Below are 16,946 nucleotides of genomic sequence, written 5' to 3' on the forward strand. Positions count from 1 at the left end.
GATTCATACCCGAGTTACATCGTTCAGTACATTGTTATTGTTGACTTACCCTGTAATTTATCTCAGGTTATTCAGCTTGTTGCTAATGGAAAATGTATTTGTTTGGAAAATGTAGAACATTTAGAACAACAAAGCAATCAAGAGTTAAAATCCAATATTAAAAGCAATAAGACTGAAATAAGGAGTTAAATAGCAAATAAAGAACAAGAAATATAAGAGCTACAGTTCTGTGTAAGAGATGAGAAATGATTTGATTTAATAAAAGACCGTTGCAAATAGAAAAGTTTTCAGCCTTCATTTTAAAGAAAGAGTTGCAGATTCTTCACCTTTAGTTGTGACTCTTTCAAAGATGATCTGAGAGATCAAAGTGGTTCATAATGTAGCAGCAGAAAAGTTTAAGTAACTTCAACAATAATAGGTTAATCAAAAAGGTTTTATTTCTGAAAAATATTAAAGTGCTCAACAAGCTCAACATTGTTAAATTAAAAATATTCAGTGCAAACAACACGTTAAAAAGACGGATCTTTTTTTCAGAGCATCAGAGTTATTTCATTTAGCACAGAGGAATGTCTGAGATGTGAATACATCACAAAGAAGCCGCTATAAACTCTGAAGTGCAGGTATCCCGGAACTCTACTGCTACAAAGGGATATATTGACTTAGCGACAAACAGGAGAGGGTGCTGGGGGGGGGGGGGGGGGGGTGTACATTTCTGCAGCAGTGTTGAGTGTATCCCAGCTAGCATCCCAACAGAGCATTCCACATCATTGCGGTCTGTTGCCTGGCGACAGCTTCGCCGCTGTAGTCCAAGATGTTGGAGTTCCACATGCCAATGCCCCTCAAGCCTTTAGATGTCACATAGTCCGCCTTGGCACAAATACTCTGTGGGTCATCATACCAAACCTGATGAATATGTCCTTTTTGGTCCTAAAGAAAAGAAAGAAAGACATTTACCAATGAGAACGGATGACGGGTCCACCTTGTGGTGAGGGTGAGTTTTTGTCTTAAACCCAACAAGAAGACGTTCGCCTGGAAAGTTTTAGTGCTGCTCGGAAGAGCTGATTTGTTTTGTCTGGGAGGCAGCGCGGTGGCCGCCGGCACTTTGGATAAACAGCCCTAGCCTGAAAAGACTGCCTGATTGTTGAGTCATAACTTATTAGAACTAAGAAGAGGTGAAGTTGGCGAAGCTCGACCTTGGCAGGGAGACAAATATAATTCTTAAACAGAGCACACATTTTCAAGTATGGAAATACTTATACATTATATTAAAGTTCAGGATTTTAAAACATAATGACGAAAATCAGTGCAGCACAAACTTCCACATCATGAATTTTAGACCCTCATCTCAACAATTCTTACAATGCAACCATAATAGTGCACTAAGGGTTTATTTTCTGCCTGGTAAATCCTATTATTCCATTCAAATTGATGGTGGAAGTCCTTGAAATAAGGTTTATGCACCTTGTAATTGATGTAGGGAGCCTCCTGCTTGCTGTCCCATATCCTGCCAGACATCGAGCCCTGGACCTGCTTCATGATCCACTTGTATGGTTTCTGCTTCCCGGCTGCATCGCTGCAGGGAGCGCCACGGAAAGGAACTTTGGCTATAGAGCAGATTCCCTCCTGTTACGGGAGAAGACATAAGAGGATATCTTAGTTAACATTTCAGACAAAGCTACAATAACAATATATAATAGCTTGAGCATGCTGGTTTTAATATTTAAATATCTTTATAATTTCAAAGTGAACTGTATCATAACCTGTTACTCAAGACAAGAAGTGATTTCTCATATTATACTGTATTGCAAATACAGATGTAATTTGAATAACACATTAAACCATATGGCTGCTACTCTTTTATTTGTGTCTCATTGTCAACATACAAATAACAACACAATACATTAATCTAGGTATCTTGGTAGTGCAGGGATCAAACAGGGACTTTACATATCAACAATAATAAAAAGTGGACTTGTTGGGGACTCACAGATTAAAACACTAGTGAATAATACCAGCAGCAGTAAACAGTGTCAATCTTTTCAACCTAGCACTATTTCCCTAGCAAGGCTAATAATAATTTGAACTTTACCTGGGAAAGGTTGAGACAAACGTAGTCATAGCCGTACCACGGAACTCCCATCACCAGCTTCTTTGGATCGATCTTCAGATTCAAATACTCCTCGTAAGCTTAAAGGACAGAAAACAGGCAGTTGATATCGTGGTGACGTGTTGTTTTGTATTAACGTGCGGATTTGAGCTCGACTGGACGACGACGAACCATTTAGTGTTTGATTGAGCGGAGCGTTTGCCATTGCGATACAGTCCCCCATGATCTGACTTTGCTCGTCGTAGGACATGACGAACAGCAGGTCACAGGATTCAGCGATTGTGACGTAGTCGTAGCAGCGCCCGTCGACACAGCTTGGGGACCAGGCAGCGTCGAACGAGACCTAGAGGTTGGGGACAAGTCAAATTTGAACAGGATAGAGTTTTGCAAAGGAATCAATCAAACCAGGTCAGACATCTTCGGGACCTGTGATCCTGGGATCTCCCGGTGGAACGCCTCAGTGGTCTCTTTGACCAGATCTGTCAAAGCATGGTACTCTGGCGAGCCCTCCTCCACCGCTTGTTCAATGTCGAGGTTGATTCCATCCATGAACTGACTTTTGGCCAAGTTGACTTTCTCTGTTATCCACGCTGTCCTGTTATCTTGGTCTACATTGGCGGAGAGGGGAACGTCGCCTTGGACAAGGTAAGAGAGGTGGACAACGGGTCAATGCTGGCCGTCCCAACAACAATCTTTGAAACAATTGAAAGTTGAAGCATTATTCTAATAATTGTGAACAACAACACAGAGCTTGTGATGTCACAGAGACTAATTCCTTCAGCCCCCCCTCACCCCCTGAAGGTTACCCTACCTTTGAGGACGACTCGAGCTCCTTTGGAGTGAGCGTAACACATGAGGTCAGCATCATATTTTCCAAACGTCGCCACTGTCGTCACCATGCTCCAGTTGTAAGACTTCCATGTCTGTCCGCCCACATCAAACAAAAACACCTGGAAAAACAGAAATCACACACGGCTGTAACTATAAAGGTTCTTATTCAAACTGAATTTATGTGTATTTTAATTCATAAATCCCCAAAGAGGGAAAAATGTACCTGTGTTGGTCAGTCTCACTTATTTAATCCTGCACTGCTCAAAGCAAACCAGAGGAGGCAGTGTTGTTCTATTTGCAGCTACTGTGCTTAGAGAGAGGCTGCAGCTTACTACCAGTTTCTCTATGCAACAACTGATTATTGTGGATCAGTCCATTCATAATCTTGTCTTTATGTCTTTATGTTTATCACAGACATTTTCTTATCACCCCAACTTATCTTTACATGACATTGTGAACCCTCAAAAAACAGCAAATACAGACAAAGAGGAAAGTTCTTTCTTTTACATGTAATGGCATCTTACCAAAGTAAAAGATTTAAGTCAATATTGCTGATTTCAATTAGGAAGGGAGCAAACACTTCATGTTAGCAGTGTCCATATCATATCACAGCCAATAGTCGAGTATTTGATAGCTATAAAAACACGGAAGAGTCACAATCGTATGTTTTTTAAGAGATATAAGAGTGGGAAGTTACATTGCTGCTCACAAATATGACTTGCACATGTCCATTTCCCTCTCTTTAAATCATCTACTAACTGATGAATGAAAAGAGTGAACCCTAGTTTTCACTTACAGGCAAAATCAGACATCTGTGTTTGTTTGCTGACGAAGGACTTTGAATGTGATGACCCAGCAGTGCAAACAGGATCATGAACCCTGCGGAGGAACTTATCTGATTATTAAATTGAGCTTGAGACGGGTTCTCTCTATCCACAATGTCCGTGGTGTGTTTATTTGACACAGCTGTTTTTAAAGCTCTATTTTGGTCATTATAGCAGCTCGCTGTCAACCACGTTCCCAGTGGATATGGGTCTGGAGTTAGATGTGGAAGTCAGATGTGGAATTATACCAGTTTAGTGGAGCTGTTATTTCAATAAAACCTCATTTCAGCTGGATACATAGTTCTCCTCATGACCATCTGTGTTTTAAATAATTTACAAGCAGTTAACGATCAGTGGTTTCTAATAAGTGAGGATTTGAAATGTGACCTGTGTGTTGGTTTGTGTGGAACTACCTCGAAGTCCCTCCGCGGACGGATCTGCTGGCAGAGCTCCGGCCTCTCACACGGACACACGCTCGCTCCACACACCGACACTGTACACAACAACAACAACAACAACAACAACAACAACAACAACAACAACAACAACAACAACAACAACAACAACCACAGCCACGACACGACCCGCGACGACATGTTGCTAACGGAGACGATCTCCTCCACAGCAGTCATGTGGTTACGAAGCGGGGCGTGGGACAAACTTAACAGTAGACTTCCCGAACGACGCGAGAAAACAGTAGAATCAGTGAACGACACTTTGAATTTAATGTGAATAAAACGCGAGGAGGGTTTCACTTGCATGGACCGAAGCTGCCTAAGATTTACAATAAACACACACTATAGTAAAACACTGTCTCGGATGTGAAAGGGTAGAGAGCACTTATGGTAAACGCATCCAAACCGCCCAGAAAGGGGAACTCTGAACTTATTGAGCAAAGTGTTTTTACAGTGCTTTGAAATATCCAGAAATTATATATTCCACAGTTGAAATGTTGGACTTTACTTTGAAAAATCTCTTAAGCTATACAGTCAAAATGTTTGATCTTCAGTATACAAAAAGTCAGACAGGTCCTGAACACAGGCATATCAGTCTCGCTCTGAACTTATTTACCAAAGTGTTTTTACAGTGTTTTTATAGAACTTTGAAATATCCAGAAATGAACTGATTTGATTGTACACATGTAGGACTTTACTTTGAAAGATCTCCAAATCTATACAGTAAATATGTTTGATATTCAGTATGTAGGTAGTCAGAGAGGTCCTGAACACAGGCATATCAGTCTCTCTCTGGACTTATTGAGCAAAGTGTTTTATTCAACTTTGAAATATCCAGAAATGATAAATTCCACAGTTGAAAGGATGGACTTAACTTTGAAAAATCTCTTAATCTATACAGTAAGTATGTTTAATATTCAGTACATTGATAGTTTGAGAGGTCCTGAACACATGCATAACAGTCTCTCTCTGTTATTATTGAGCATAGTGTTTTCACAGTACTTTGAAATATCCAGATATAAGCTACTTGAAGCTAAAATGTGTGACTTTTATTTTGTAAAATCTCTAAATTTGATACAGTCAAAATGCTATTCATAAAAATGACACGTGCGACGATATATGCTTCTTGTGAATATAATCCAATCCATTTCCTTTTCAATTATGCATTTTGTATAAGCTCCATGTCAACAGTTTATTTTGAAAAAATGCTTTGGATGCGTTTACCTTAAATGTCAGTATATGCTCGCAGTAGAATTTCTGTGTCGGCTGATTTGACCACAGAGACGCGAGTGTCAGCTGGCTTGACCACAGTTGTGAAAGGAGGAGGAAACCTGGAGGAATAGAAAATGACAACTTTTATTATTTAGTTCATTCAGCAGCAGGTTTGCACTCAGGGTCAATCGATTCCAGTCTGAGTCCTGTACAGAGCACGTGACTCTGCCCTTTTTGAACATGTACTACGATTTCCCCCACCAATTTATTTATTATTTGTTCTTAGTAGCAATACTAATGCTAGTAGTATTTATTTTTTATTTCGGTGAATGCATGACCCCATTTTGGATAATAAATATATAAATAAATGTGGAAATCTAAATATTTTTTGTAACTGTGCCAATGCGGAAATTATTACTTTTAAAAGTAGCTATTGGGCACTAAATGGCTGTCAGGAAACATCGAAGAGGCCTTCGGCATGTGTGTGGGTCTTGGCTTGACCAGGAGGCCTTCGGCATGTGTCTGGGTCTTATCTCCTGGGATTTTACTATTCACTCTTCTCATGCTGTATGATTGTCTGACCTTCCTTGCAAGGAATAAAGTTTGCTTAAAAGACTATTATCCTCGGATCTCACCAGGTCAAATTTCCATCACAAACTTGGTGCCTCTACCTCAGTGAAACACCTCAGTGAAACACAGAGACAAGAAGGCTGACCGTCGGGTCCTCAGACAGTCACCACTGGGATCTCTACATAAACAGACCTTTATTGTCCTGAAATGATTCTGAAATAATTTTATTAAACCGATTTAGTCAACAAACTATTCTGCTGATAACTGACGTCATACCAGGGCAGAGTGGTATTAAAAGATTAAGGTCTGGGACCTTTGAAACCTTTTTTCAGCATTGTACACTATTTTTCTCTTATCTCTTTATTTCACAAGGCTCACCTTGGACCATCGTCGATACAACAATTAATCATAGCCTGGGAATAAAAAACTTTCACTACCTTATTAAGATAATATCTTATAAAGATATTATTTCCAATATGCTAAGATTTAAGATTTAAAATCCACTTTCAAAATACATAGTATTCAATTACTAGTATCTATTGAGTGTCAACAGTAAGATATCTAGTTCATTCACTTAAAGAGCTGTGTGGAAAATGATAGTTACAGACTCAGTTTTTAAGATCTCTCATGAGATAAACGAGACAAATGTATGAATTAATTTAGTCTCAGTAAGCTGTTCTAGATGATTAACACTGCCACAGGCTGTTCACCAAACAAATCTCTCATAACAGGTCAACTAGAAGTTTCCTAATAAAATGTTTAAACTACATTCTGAGTTTCCATTCATTTGCGGTGTAAACCCGGAGCAGGTCATTGGGACAAAAAAATGTCCATTATCATTATTATCACGTATTCATTTTGATAAACTTAATTTTAATGTGATTATTGAAAAGTTACTACATATTGGATTGTAACCAGAAAGTCAAATGGACACGTATTGGAGCCTTTGGACTGTCAAAAGTTCAAAGAGAAAACTGAGAGGATCGTGCCAAATTAACAGGTCAGATTGATATGATGTTGAAAGCCCAGAAACTGATATTTGTGCAACTGAAAACAATTCTGCAAAATAATTTTTATGGTACATTTTTCAGAATATTAGAATAATTAATGTGAGTTTAAGTCATTGTAGTCAGCATTTATGGAATAGAAATATGAAACATGTGAAATATTGTTTTGAATTATTTATGCTGGTGCCTGTTTTGTTTGTGGAATTATTGATTGTTGTGGTCTTTTATGGATAATTATGCATGATATAGTAGAATGAAAACAATCTGCTCCACAAACATATGCTTATATAACTACATATATGAGTACACGCATGGAGCTGATTGTGCCATTAAAGTCAGTCAGGTTAGAGCAACTTGTCATCGGTGACATTTTTCTTTTAACTTTGTTTGTCTTATCTAGCTGGTCAGGGCAGAGTGACTTCAAAAACAGCTAACATTTAGTTAATGATATATTCTGATGCGAAACCATCAGCAAAAAGTGGCTTTAAAAGGAAGTTCGGTCAGACGAGTCATTCACTTCAACCAGCCATGAAGGTGCTTGTGCTAGCTCTTGCTGTGGCCCTTGCAGGTATGACAGACATTCAATAGAATCTTCTTAATTTTAACTCCATTTTCTGAAAATGTTGCTGTTTGTAGAATGTTATACTAACGCTTTTATGAAGATGAGAAATAGTTCAACACTGATCAAAAATAACTCTCTTTTTAAAAAAATATTTCAGCGGCGAATCAGGTCAGCCTGGGTACGTATTCTTACTTCATATCAAAATATGCAATCAACCAATAAAGAAAAAATTGTAATGTTGAAACACAGTGAATTACTGTCTGTGTTACTTCTAACGTTCTACTGAAAGACAAATAGGCTGATGAGATATATTTTCCTGGCTGATTTGACTTTTTTAAAGGCTAAAGCAAATTTCTACCAGTAATGATATTTCAATTCTTATCTCAGCCCCAGAATTTGCTCTTGGAAAGACCTACGTCTACAAATATGAAGCAGTTCTTATGGGAGGCTTGCCAGAGGAAGGACTGGCACGGGCCGGACTAAAAGTCAGCAGCAAAGTTTTGATCCATGCTGCCGCTGCCGACACCTTCATGCTGAAGGTGAAGACCACTTGAATTTTTTTTTTTAAATGTATATTTTTTTGCTTCCTATTCCATTTAATTTGAACCGTCACTTTTTCTTCACAGCTTGTAGACCCTGAAATCCTTGAGTACAGTGGCATCTGGCCCAAAGAGGCTTTCATCCCGGCCACCAAGCTCACCTCAGCCCTGGCTGCTCAGCTTTTGACACCGATCAAGTTTGAGTATGCTAACGGTGTTGTCGGCAAGGTGTTTGCACCTGCTGGCATCTCTGAAACAGTGCTGAATGTCCTCAGGGGAATCATTAACATCCTACAGCTTAACATCAAGAAGACCCAGAATGTGTACGAGCTGCAAGAGGTATGAATAACTCATTCTCGTGAAGTTCAACCAACAAAATGCTATGATACTTAAACTTCTGATTTCGGTGATCTAGCCTGGTGTTCAGGGTATCTGCAAGACCCACTACGTCATCAGTGAGGATGTAAAGGCTGAACGCATTCTCCTGACCAAGACCAAGGACCTGAACAATTGTCAGGAGAGAATCATCAAGGACATTGGCCTGGCTTACACCGAGAAATGTGTGGAGTGTGAGGCTGTAAGTGAATTTTCCCTGACTCTGCTTACTCTGATACAATGCGCCCCCAGTGCAGCTGTGATAATATTCTTACGTGGTTGTTCATACAGGCAGGAAAGACCCTGAAGGGAGCCGCTGCATTTAACTACATCTTAAAGCCAGCACCCACCGGTGCTCTGATCCTGGAGGCAACTGCGACAGAGCTCATTCAGTTCTCTCCTTTCAACATCTTGAATGGCGCTGCCCAGATGGAGGCTAAGTATGTTGAAACCACTACTCACAGCACAAGTGTCACATAGCAGATTTACTGATTGCTTGTGTCTATTTTAAGGCAAATCCTGACCTTCGTGAATATTGAGAAGATCCCAGTGGAGCCCATCAAGGCTGCATATCTTCCCCGTGGATCCGTGCAGTACGAGTTTGGCAGCGAGCTTCTCCAAACACCCATCCAGCTTCTGAGGATCAGCAATGCCGAGGCTCAGGTATTTAAGACAGCGATCCCTCTTTTAACCAGATTTTAACTAAATCAATTGTGTAGCAACATAGAAAAATAAGGGAAACGTTTACTTTTACTTCTAGATTGTTGAGACTCTGAACCACCTGGTGACCTACAATGTGGCCAAGGTCCATGAAGATGCCCCTCTGAAGTTTATTGAGCTCATCCAGCTGTTGCGTGTTGCCAGACTTGAGAGTATTGAGGCTCTCTGGACTCAGTTCAAAGCTAGACCCGATCACAGGTAACTTTCATTCAGAGAGGACCCATGAAACAAAAATGTAATGAATGGTTTAATAATACCGGGCTTTCCTTTCTTAGGCACTGGCTACTGAATGCTGTCCCCGCTATTGGCACTCACACTGCTCTGAAGTTCATCAAGGAGAAGTTCCTGATTGGTGAGCTGACTATTGCTGAAGTTGCTCAAGCTCTGCTGGCATCTGTGCACATGGTGACAGCTGACCTGGAAGCCATCAAGCTTGTTGAGGTAAGTTGAGCTTAAAAGAGGTCCTGTGGGGTTTTAACAAAGTGAGAACATGGGCATGTAATTGATTATTTACACCACTTCACAGGGCCTGATTGGGAACCCCATCATCCAAGAAAACCCAATCCTGCGCGAGATCGTCTTGCTGGGCTACGGTACTCTCGTTGCCAAATACTGTGTAGAGAATCCAATTTGCCCTGCTGAGCTTGTGAGGGTATGTATCATTTTCTATGTGTTTTATGTAACTAAAATTCAGTTACAGCATCAGAGAAACTAAAGCCTTTGTGTTACTTCCACAGCCAATCCATGAACTTGCTGTCGAGGCCCTTGCCAAAGGAAAAGTTGAGGAGCTTATCGTCCTTCTGAAAGTTCTGGGTAATGCTGGACATCCTGCCAGCCTTAAACCAATTTTGAAGCTCCTGCCTGGCTTTGGAAGCGCTGCTGCTACTCTGCCACTCAGAGTTCAAGTTGATGCCGTTTTGGCATTGAGGAACATTGCAAAGAAAGAGCCCAAGATGGTGAGACATGATATTCTGACTCCTTCCATTGATTACAGTGACTACATTTCAGGCCTGTCTTGTTATGTTCAGTGTTGTCTAAAACATTTCTTCTTCGTGAATTAGATCCAAGATATTGCCATTCAGCTGTTCATGGGCAAGGCTCTGCACCCAGAGCTCCGTATGGTTGCTGCTATTGTGCTGTTTGAGACAAAGCTGCCCATGGGTCTGGTGACCACTCTTGCCGATGCCCTCTTGAAAGAAAAAAATCTACAAGTCGTTAGCTTTGTCTACTCTTACATGAAGGCCATGACCAAGAACACTGCCCCTGACTTCGCAACTGTGTAAGAACCTCAGTAATACTACGGTTTCCAATTTCTTAATTTCATTTAAACATCTTAGCACCTATGATCTTATATATGTATATTTTTATGTTCAACTTTCAGTGCTGCAGCCTGCAATGTTGCTGTGAAGATCCTCAGCCCCAAATTCGACAGACTGAGCTACCGCTTCAGCAGAGCTCTCTATGTGGATGCCTATCACAGTAAGTGAAGACCAGCTGAACAATTAACATTGCAGTTTTCATAGTAGAGCATGCGACATGATGGTTTGTGTTTTCTCCCTGCAGACCCCTTGGTGATGGGTGCTGCTGCTACTGCCTTCTATGTTAACGATGCTGCAACTCTTATGCCAAGAGCCATCGTGGCCAAAGCCCGCACCTACCTGGCTGGCGCCTACGCTGATGTTCTTGAGGTATGTATCAAGTTCGTAGGTTTTTTGTCCAACTCTGGCCCAACTTGAAATGGCCTGGTACATGAACCCCAAAGGATGCAAGGGACAAGTCTTTTCAACACAGCTCAATATTTATTTTTCCCTATTTGTTTGTTGTTAACTGGTTGGCCCATCAGGTTGAAAACCTTCAAAACCCAAAAAGAAGAAGTTATAAAAATACACAAATATATTTCAAACAATTTCAATCCAACGAATAAAGTAAATATAAGTTTTTTACAGTGAACCTAGGTAAAAATGAAGGAAATAAGTAGGGTTATTATTTTACAATTCATCAAACTAGAACAATCATAAATCTTTCATCTCACAATGAAAAGAATGCAACTGTCACTGATACATCGTATATTGGTGCTCAGCTTCAGTGATGCAAGCATTTAAGATTAATACCTGTATATATGCATGTTTACGAATGCCAAGAATCCTAAATCTAACTAAACATTTGATTTCAAATGTTTTCATCTGTGGTAATTGTCTGCCTTGTATATATCTTCAATCCATACCGTCTTTATTAGAAATCTAATAATAAGACTATATCCTATGGCAGTTTTTACAATTTATAATCCAGTGATAATTTAAAAAACTTATCCATCAAATCCTGCTCTTCTTGTGTCCAGGTTGGAGTGAGAGCTGAGGGAGTCCAGGAAGCCATTCTGAAAATCCAGGAGGCTCCTGTCAATGTTGACAGAATCACCAAGATGAAACAAGTTATCAAGGCTGTAAGTTCAGGGGAACATCCCAGTAACAAAAGTATTTATTTTTATGAGTAATCAAAGTTTCTTATGTTTGTTGAAGTTACAATTGTAGATTTACTGTTGTATTTTTTTCCTTACAGCTTTCTGATTGGAGGGCTAATCCTACCAGCCAGCCCCTGGGCTCTCTGTACGTGAAATTCTTTGGACAGGAAATTGCTTTTGCCAACATCGACAAAGCTATTGTTGATAAGATCATTGAGGTAAAGCATCATTTATTGTTTTGTACTTTATGAATTCTGAATAATAATTGTACTTTAAACTTAAAACCTGGTGTCTAATGAGCCTTTTTGTTCTTCCAGCTGGCCACTGGCCCTGCAGTTCACAGTTATGGCAGGAAGGCTTTGGAAACTCTGCTGTCCGGTTTTGCTCTGCATTATGCTAAACCAATGCTGGTTGCTGAGGTCCGTCGTATCATTCCCACCGCTGTTGGTTTGCCAATGGAGCTGAGTTTCTACACAGCTGCTGTGGCTGCTGCAACTGTTGAGTGTACGTAACATGGGTGTAACCTTACTGATCTGAAATATTTATCAATACTAATACTAAAAATTAGATATCGATTTGAGCAGATACTAAACATGTGGGGGGGTTTTATAGTCCAAGCTACTGTGACACCAACTCTGCCTGAGAACTTCCAAGCTGCCCAGCTTCTGAAGTCTGACATCAACATCAGGGCTGCAATTGCTCCAAGGTAAACTGGCTGTAGTTTACTCAAATGAGCTTCTTCTCACTTTCATTGTTGACGAGCAGAAAATGTAATGTATCTTTCTGTCACTTGCAGTGTTTCCATGCACACCTACGCAGTTATGGGTGTGAATACTGCTCTTATCCAGGCCGTCCTGGTGTCAAGAGCCAGAGTTCACACAATTGTTCCTGGAAAGATTGAGGCAAGAATTGACATGATCAAGGGCAACTTCAAGCTTCAGTTGCTGCCTGTCCAGGGCATCGATAAGATTGCATCTGCAATGTATGTATTTTCCATTCCCTCCAAGTAAAATAAATAATCTACTTTTGAAGTTTAGCTTTCTCTTAACAATTTTTTTTCCTATTTATTTCTCCTAGTGTTGAGACTTATGCTGTTGCAAGAAATGTGGAAGACCTCGCAGCTGCCAAGATCACACCAATGATTCCAGCCAAAGCCGCAGATCAGGTGTCAAGGGAGGACTCAATGGTTGATGACGTTGTGAGTTTGATTCAATGACAACCTTTTGCAACACAAAATCCTGCACTGTTTCAAACTCATGTGTTGATCTTTGTTTTACAGTCAGTATCATCTGAATTCATTTCTCAACTGCCAAGAAAGCTTGTCAAGATCTTGAAAATCCCCAAGGGCTTTGAGAAGAAAATGTGTGTCGCAATTGAAACCTTTGGAATAAAGGCATGCGCTGAGATTGAATCTCACAATGCTGCCTCCATCAAGGACTGTCCACTCTATGCCATCATTGGAAAACATGCTGTCTTGGTTGATGTTGCTCCAGGCAAGTGACAATAAAATACTGGTACAAATAATTATGCTAAAAAGTAGTTGTGAAAGTAGCTAAAATGTAATGTACAATTTATCTATTTAATTGCAGCTGCTGGACCAGTTGTCGAGAAGATTGAAATCGAGATTCAGCTTGGAGAAAAAGCAGCAGAAAAGATCCTCAAAGTGATTAATATGAGCGAGGAAGAGGAGATTCCTGAGGACAAGAACATCCTGATGAAACTCAAGAAAATCTTGGTTCCTGGTCTGAAGAACCGCACATCATCCTCCAGCTCCAGCAGCTCGCGTTCAAGCGCATCCTTGTCCTCCTCCAGCTCAAAGGCACGAAGCAGCAGCTCCTCCAGCTCCTCTTCAAGCAGCCGTTCATCTCGCAAATCCATCAGCAGAAGCTCTAGCTCCATGTCCAAGGTGAATTACAACTTCTCCTCTGATACATAAAAGGAGTAGACTTGAAAACCATGTGCAGGAATTAATCTTCTTTTTTTCTATTGCAGCAACAACTGTCTGAGATGAAGTTTACCAAGAATCACATCCACCAGGTAATTATCAGAACGTGCTGTAAGGTGCATGACCCTCCCAAACCATATACAGTGTTTGAGAAGGCTAAATATATGACTTTGTTTCCAGCATGCCGTCTCCACAGCCCGTGCAAACAGCAAGAGCAGTGCCTCCAGCTTAGAAGCTATTTACAATAAGGTAAGTTAGTCTACATAACAATCTCAGGTTTTTTATTGGGGTAAAAATCGAAACATTCATTAATAATCTCTATTTTGCACTTTCAGGCAAAGTACCTGGCTAACGCTATTACACCTGCCGTGATTGTTCTCATTCGTGCTGTGAGAGTCGACCACAAGGTTCAGGGATACCAGATTGCTGCTTACTTTGACAAAGCCACTGCCAGACTGCAGGTTATCGTGGCCAACCTGGCTGAGAATGACCACTACAGAATCTGTGCTGATGGTGTGTTGCTGAGCAACCACAAGCTCATGGTAAAAACTTTGATTTTGTTGACATGAATTATGTTAGTAATAATTATTAGAAATTTGTGAGGAAATGTTAAGATTTCCCTCTGGTTTGAATTTCTCTTGTAGGCCAAGGTCGCCTGGGGTCTGGAATGCAAGCAGTACGAGACTGAGATCACAGCTGAAACTGGTCTTGTTGGTAAACAGCCTGCTTTCCGCCTGAAGCTGACCTGGGACAAACTTCCAAAGAACATGCAGCGCTACGCAAAGGAGTAATGTCCCAAACCATATCTGCAGATAATTTTCCAAGACACCTGTCTAAGAGCTATAAATTTGTCAATACTTAATTAGACCTTTACTCAAAGACTAAAAACCCCTTTATCTTTTTGTCTGTCTAGCCTCTCTGAGTACATTACCCGTATTGCTCGCGAAGCCGGAATCAGCCTGGCAAAGGTCAAGAATGTTCCTAGCCAGCTCAAACTGACTGTGGCTGTTGTGTCTGAATCAAGTCTGAATATTATTTTGAAGACACCAAAGGTGTGGTTTCCTTTCCTATTATAATTAACACACAGAAAATGTATGCTTTCACCTTGTCAACCAAATTGCTTTGTTCTTCTACAGAAGACCATTTACAAGCTCGGAGTGGGTATCCCCATTTCTCTGCCAGTGGGGGAAACTGCAGTTGAGCTTGAACCATACCAGACGAACTGGGCTGATAAGATCATGTACATGCTCACCAAGGCTCAAGCAGGTGAAAACATTTAAAAGGGACAGGATATCTGATTATTCAGACTGCTCTGTACTGTATGTAGCTAACTTACATTTTTCTTTTCACTCCAGCTGAGTGCACCATGACCAAGGACAAAGTAATCACATTCAACAACAGGACATACAAGAACGAGATGCCTCACTCTTGCTACCAGGTTTTGGCTCAGGATTGCAGCCCAGAACTCAAATTCATAGTTCTGCTGAAGAGGGACCAAAGTCAGGAGCAGAACGAGATCAATGTGAAGATTGCAAACCTGTACGAACAACCAGTCTTTATATGTAACTTATGGAAATTTCCCCCAAAATTATAACACCTTGAATTCATAATCCAATTGTTTTTTAACAGCGATGTCGACATGTATCCAAGAGACAACGCCATTGTGGTGAAGGTTAACGGAGTAGAAATCCCCATGGACAGTCTGCCTTATCAGCATCCCGAAGGTTTCTTGTTTTTTTGTACTTTGAATTTAACTATCATGTTTAAATAATTCAATTTGTTTAAGGTTTAAGAAAACACACATGTACTTATATTCACACTTATTTTTATTAATTTCAGGCAAGATTCAGATCAGACAGAAAGATGAGGGTATCGCTCTCCATGCTCCCAACCATGGTCTTCAGGAGGTCTTCCTCAATATGAACGCACTGAAGGTGAGTTAACTGGATTGTGTGACTTTTCTAGATTTAAACTTGTATCAGCATGCATTATGGTCACGGGGCAGTTCAAGTAATAGTTCCACAAACACTGGAATGTTTTTTCTTCAGGTCAAAGTTGTGGACTGGATGAGAGGCCAGACTTGTGGACTCTGTGGAAAGGCTGATGGGGAAATCAGACAAGAGTACCGCACACCCAACGAGCGCCTGACAAAGAATGCAACCAGTTATGCTCATTCCTGGGTTCTGCCTGGAAAGAGCTGCCGTGATGCCTCTGGTAATACTTGAGCACCAATTCGAATCAGACCGGAAAAACATATGTATATGCACTGTGCTTATCTTTATCTTTTTCACCCTTTACCAGAGTGCTTCATGAAGCTTGCATCTGTGAAGCTGGAGAATCAGATGACCCTCCTCGGTCAGGAGTCCAAGTGCTACTCTGTTGAGCCTGTGCTGCGCTGCCTGCCCGGCTGCATGCCAGTGAGGACCACCACTGTCTCTGTTGGCTTCCACTGCCTTCCCGCAGGTGAGTCCGCAAGAAATCACAACAAGTTCACAAAAAGCCTTATTAATAGAACAACTTCCTTGAGCCTAACTGTCTGATCCTGTCCGCTGTTGCAGATTCTAACGTGGACAGCTCTGAGGGTCTGAGCAGTATCTACCAGAAGAGCACTGACGTACAGGAGGAGGCAGAGGCTCACCTGGCCTGTCGTTGCACCGCTCAATGTGCTTGATGCAAACACCATCAGGAATTCACTGTGGTTTTTTGTCAGTTTTGTGGAAGTATTCTTGATCTGTATCATAAATAAAGTGCATATGCATGCAAAATATGAATTGTCTGAGACTTATTATAACTACAGCTGGTGTATACAATTACAGATCGTTCACTCCTGATCATTCACTTTGAAGTCAGGATGACGCAGCCTGAATATGGCCCCATATGAATATACTCTCCTTTCTTTGACCCATTTACTTTACACATTTCCAGACTCATGAATATCTACTTTCGATTCATTGCGGTTTATTACTCCTGTCAAAGCATCGGTCATAGAATGGAGCAAACCTTATTTAAAGAGGGGGATAGCAGTTGCGATTTTAAATTGGAGATTGGCTTCAGTTCCACTTCAGAACACTTATTTGTCAAAAACTAGCAGCCAGTAGTAATGGGAACTACAGTTCTCTCAAGGTCTTATGGCTCCGTTCCTCTTTCAAACTAGATATACCACCATTATAATTTATTCTTGCATGTGTGGTTTAGCAACACTAAATTACTGGTATTGCCAGACCTCATGTCAATAATCGGCATTGTAAACATAACATAAGATGACTCCACTTTGAATTCAACCTCTGTGTGAAATGTGTTATGCAAATTAAGTTGCCTTGCCATATATAGAGCGACGCCTG

The 16,946-nt window shown here is 40.7% G+C and overlaps 2 protein-coding genes across 2 annotated transcripts; one reads left to right on the top strand and one right to left on the bottom strand.

Annotated features, from left to right (window-relative positions):
- Window positions 1-701: 701 nt before the first annotated feature.
- Window positions 702-4,533, bottom strand: ctbs (chitobiase, di-N-acetyl-). The gene is made up of 7 exons (XM_061078625.1): window positions 4,176-4,533; window positions 2,919-3,057; window positions 2,534-2,742; window positions 2,279-2,450; window positions 2,090-2,187; window positions 1,462-1,623; window positions 702-927 (listed from the first exon to the last, which is right to left on the bottom strand). The coding sequence occupies exons 1-7, from the start codon at window positions 4,521-4,523 to the stop codon at window positions 739-741; spliced, it is 1,317 nt and encodes a 438-aa protein (XP_060934608.1). The 5' UTR covers window positions 4,524-4,533; the 3' UTR covers window positions 702-738.
- Window positions 4,534-7,278: 2,745 nt separating this feature from the next.
- Window positions 7,279-16,372, top strand: LOC133010951 (vitellogenin-2-like). Its single transcript, XM_061078622.1, has 34 exons — window positions 7,279-7,574; window positions 7,726-7,746; window positions 7,956-8,107; window positions 8,195-8,446; window positions 8,523-8,684; window positions 8,774-8,922; window positions 8,995-9,145; window positions 9,243-9,400; window positions 9,478-9,643; window positions 9,729-9,854; window positions 9,940-10,158; window positions 10,264-10,481; window positions 10,584-10,681; window positions 10,766-10,890; window positions 11,541-11,642; window positions 11,759-11,878; window positions 11,978-12,164; window positions 12,273-12,366; window positions 12,457-12,642; window positions 12,738-12,858; window positions 12,940-13,153; window positions 13,250-13,566; window positions 13,653-13,697; window positions 13,786-13,854; window positions 13,941-14,147; window positions 14,250-14,392; window positions 14,519-14,657; window positions 14,742-14,871; window positions 14,961-15,144; window positions 15,235-15,329; window positions 15,445-15,539; window positions 15,654-15,819; window positions 15,907-16,068; window positions 16,164-16,372. Exons 1-34 carry the CDS (start codon window positions 7,451-7,453, stop codon window positions 16,274-16,276), a joined length of 5,010 nt encoding a protein of 1,669 aa, XP_060934605.1. The 5' UTR covers window positions 7,279-7,450; the 3' UTR covers window positions 16,277-16,372.
- Window positions 16,373-16,946: the final 574 nt, after the last annotated feature.

Source organism: Limanda limanda, chromosome 9 (assembly GCF_963576545.1).
Source record: "Limanda limanda chromosome 9, fLimLim1.1, whole genome shotgun sequence".
NCBI lineage: Eukaryota > Metazoa > Chordata > Actinopteri > Pleuronectiformes > Pleuronectidae > Limanda > Limanda limanda.

Coding starts and splice junctions, on each gene's coding strand:
- LOC133010951 (XM_061078622.1), top strand. CDS start 7,451: ATGATATATTCTGATGCGAAACCATCAGCAAAAAGTGGCTTTAAAAGG. Junction 9,855..9,939: donor GCCCTGCTGAGCTTGTGAGG/GTATGTATCATT, acceptor TTACTTCCACAG/CCAATCCATGAACTTGCTGT. Junction 16,069..16,163: donor CTTCCACTGCCTTCCCGCAG/GTGAGTCCGCAA, acceptor CCGCTGTTGCAG/ATTCTAACGTGGACAGCTCT.
- ctbs (XM_061078625.1), bottom strand. CDS start 4,523: ATGCAAGTGAAACCCTCCTCGCGTTTTATTCACATTAAATTCAAAGTG. Junction 3,058..4,175: donor GTCCGCGGAGGGACTTCGAG/GTAGTTCCACAC, acceptor CTGTTTTTCCAG/GTGTTTTTGTTTGATGTGGG. Junction 2,188..2,278: donor GCTCAATCAAACACTAAATG/GTTCGTCGTCGT, acceptor CTGTCCTTTAAG/CTTACGAGGAGTATTTGAAT.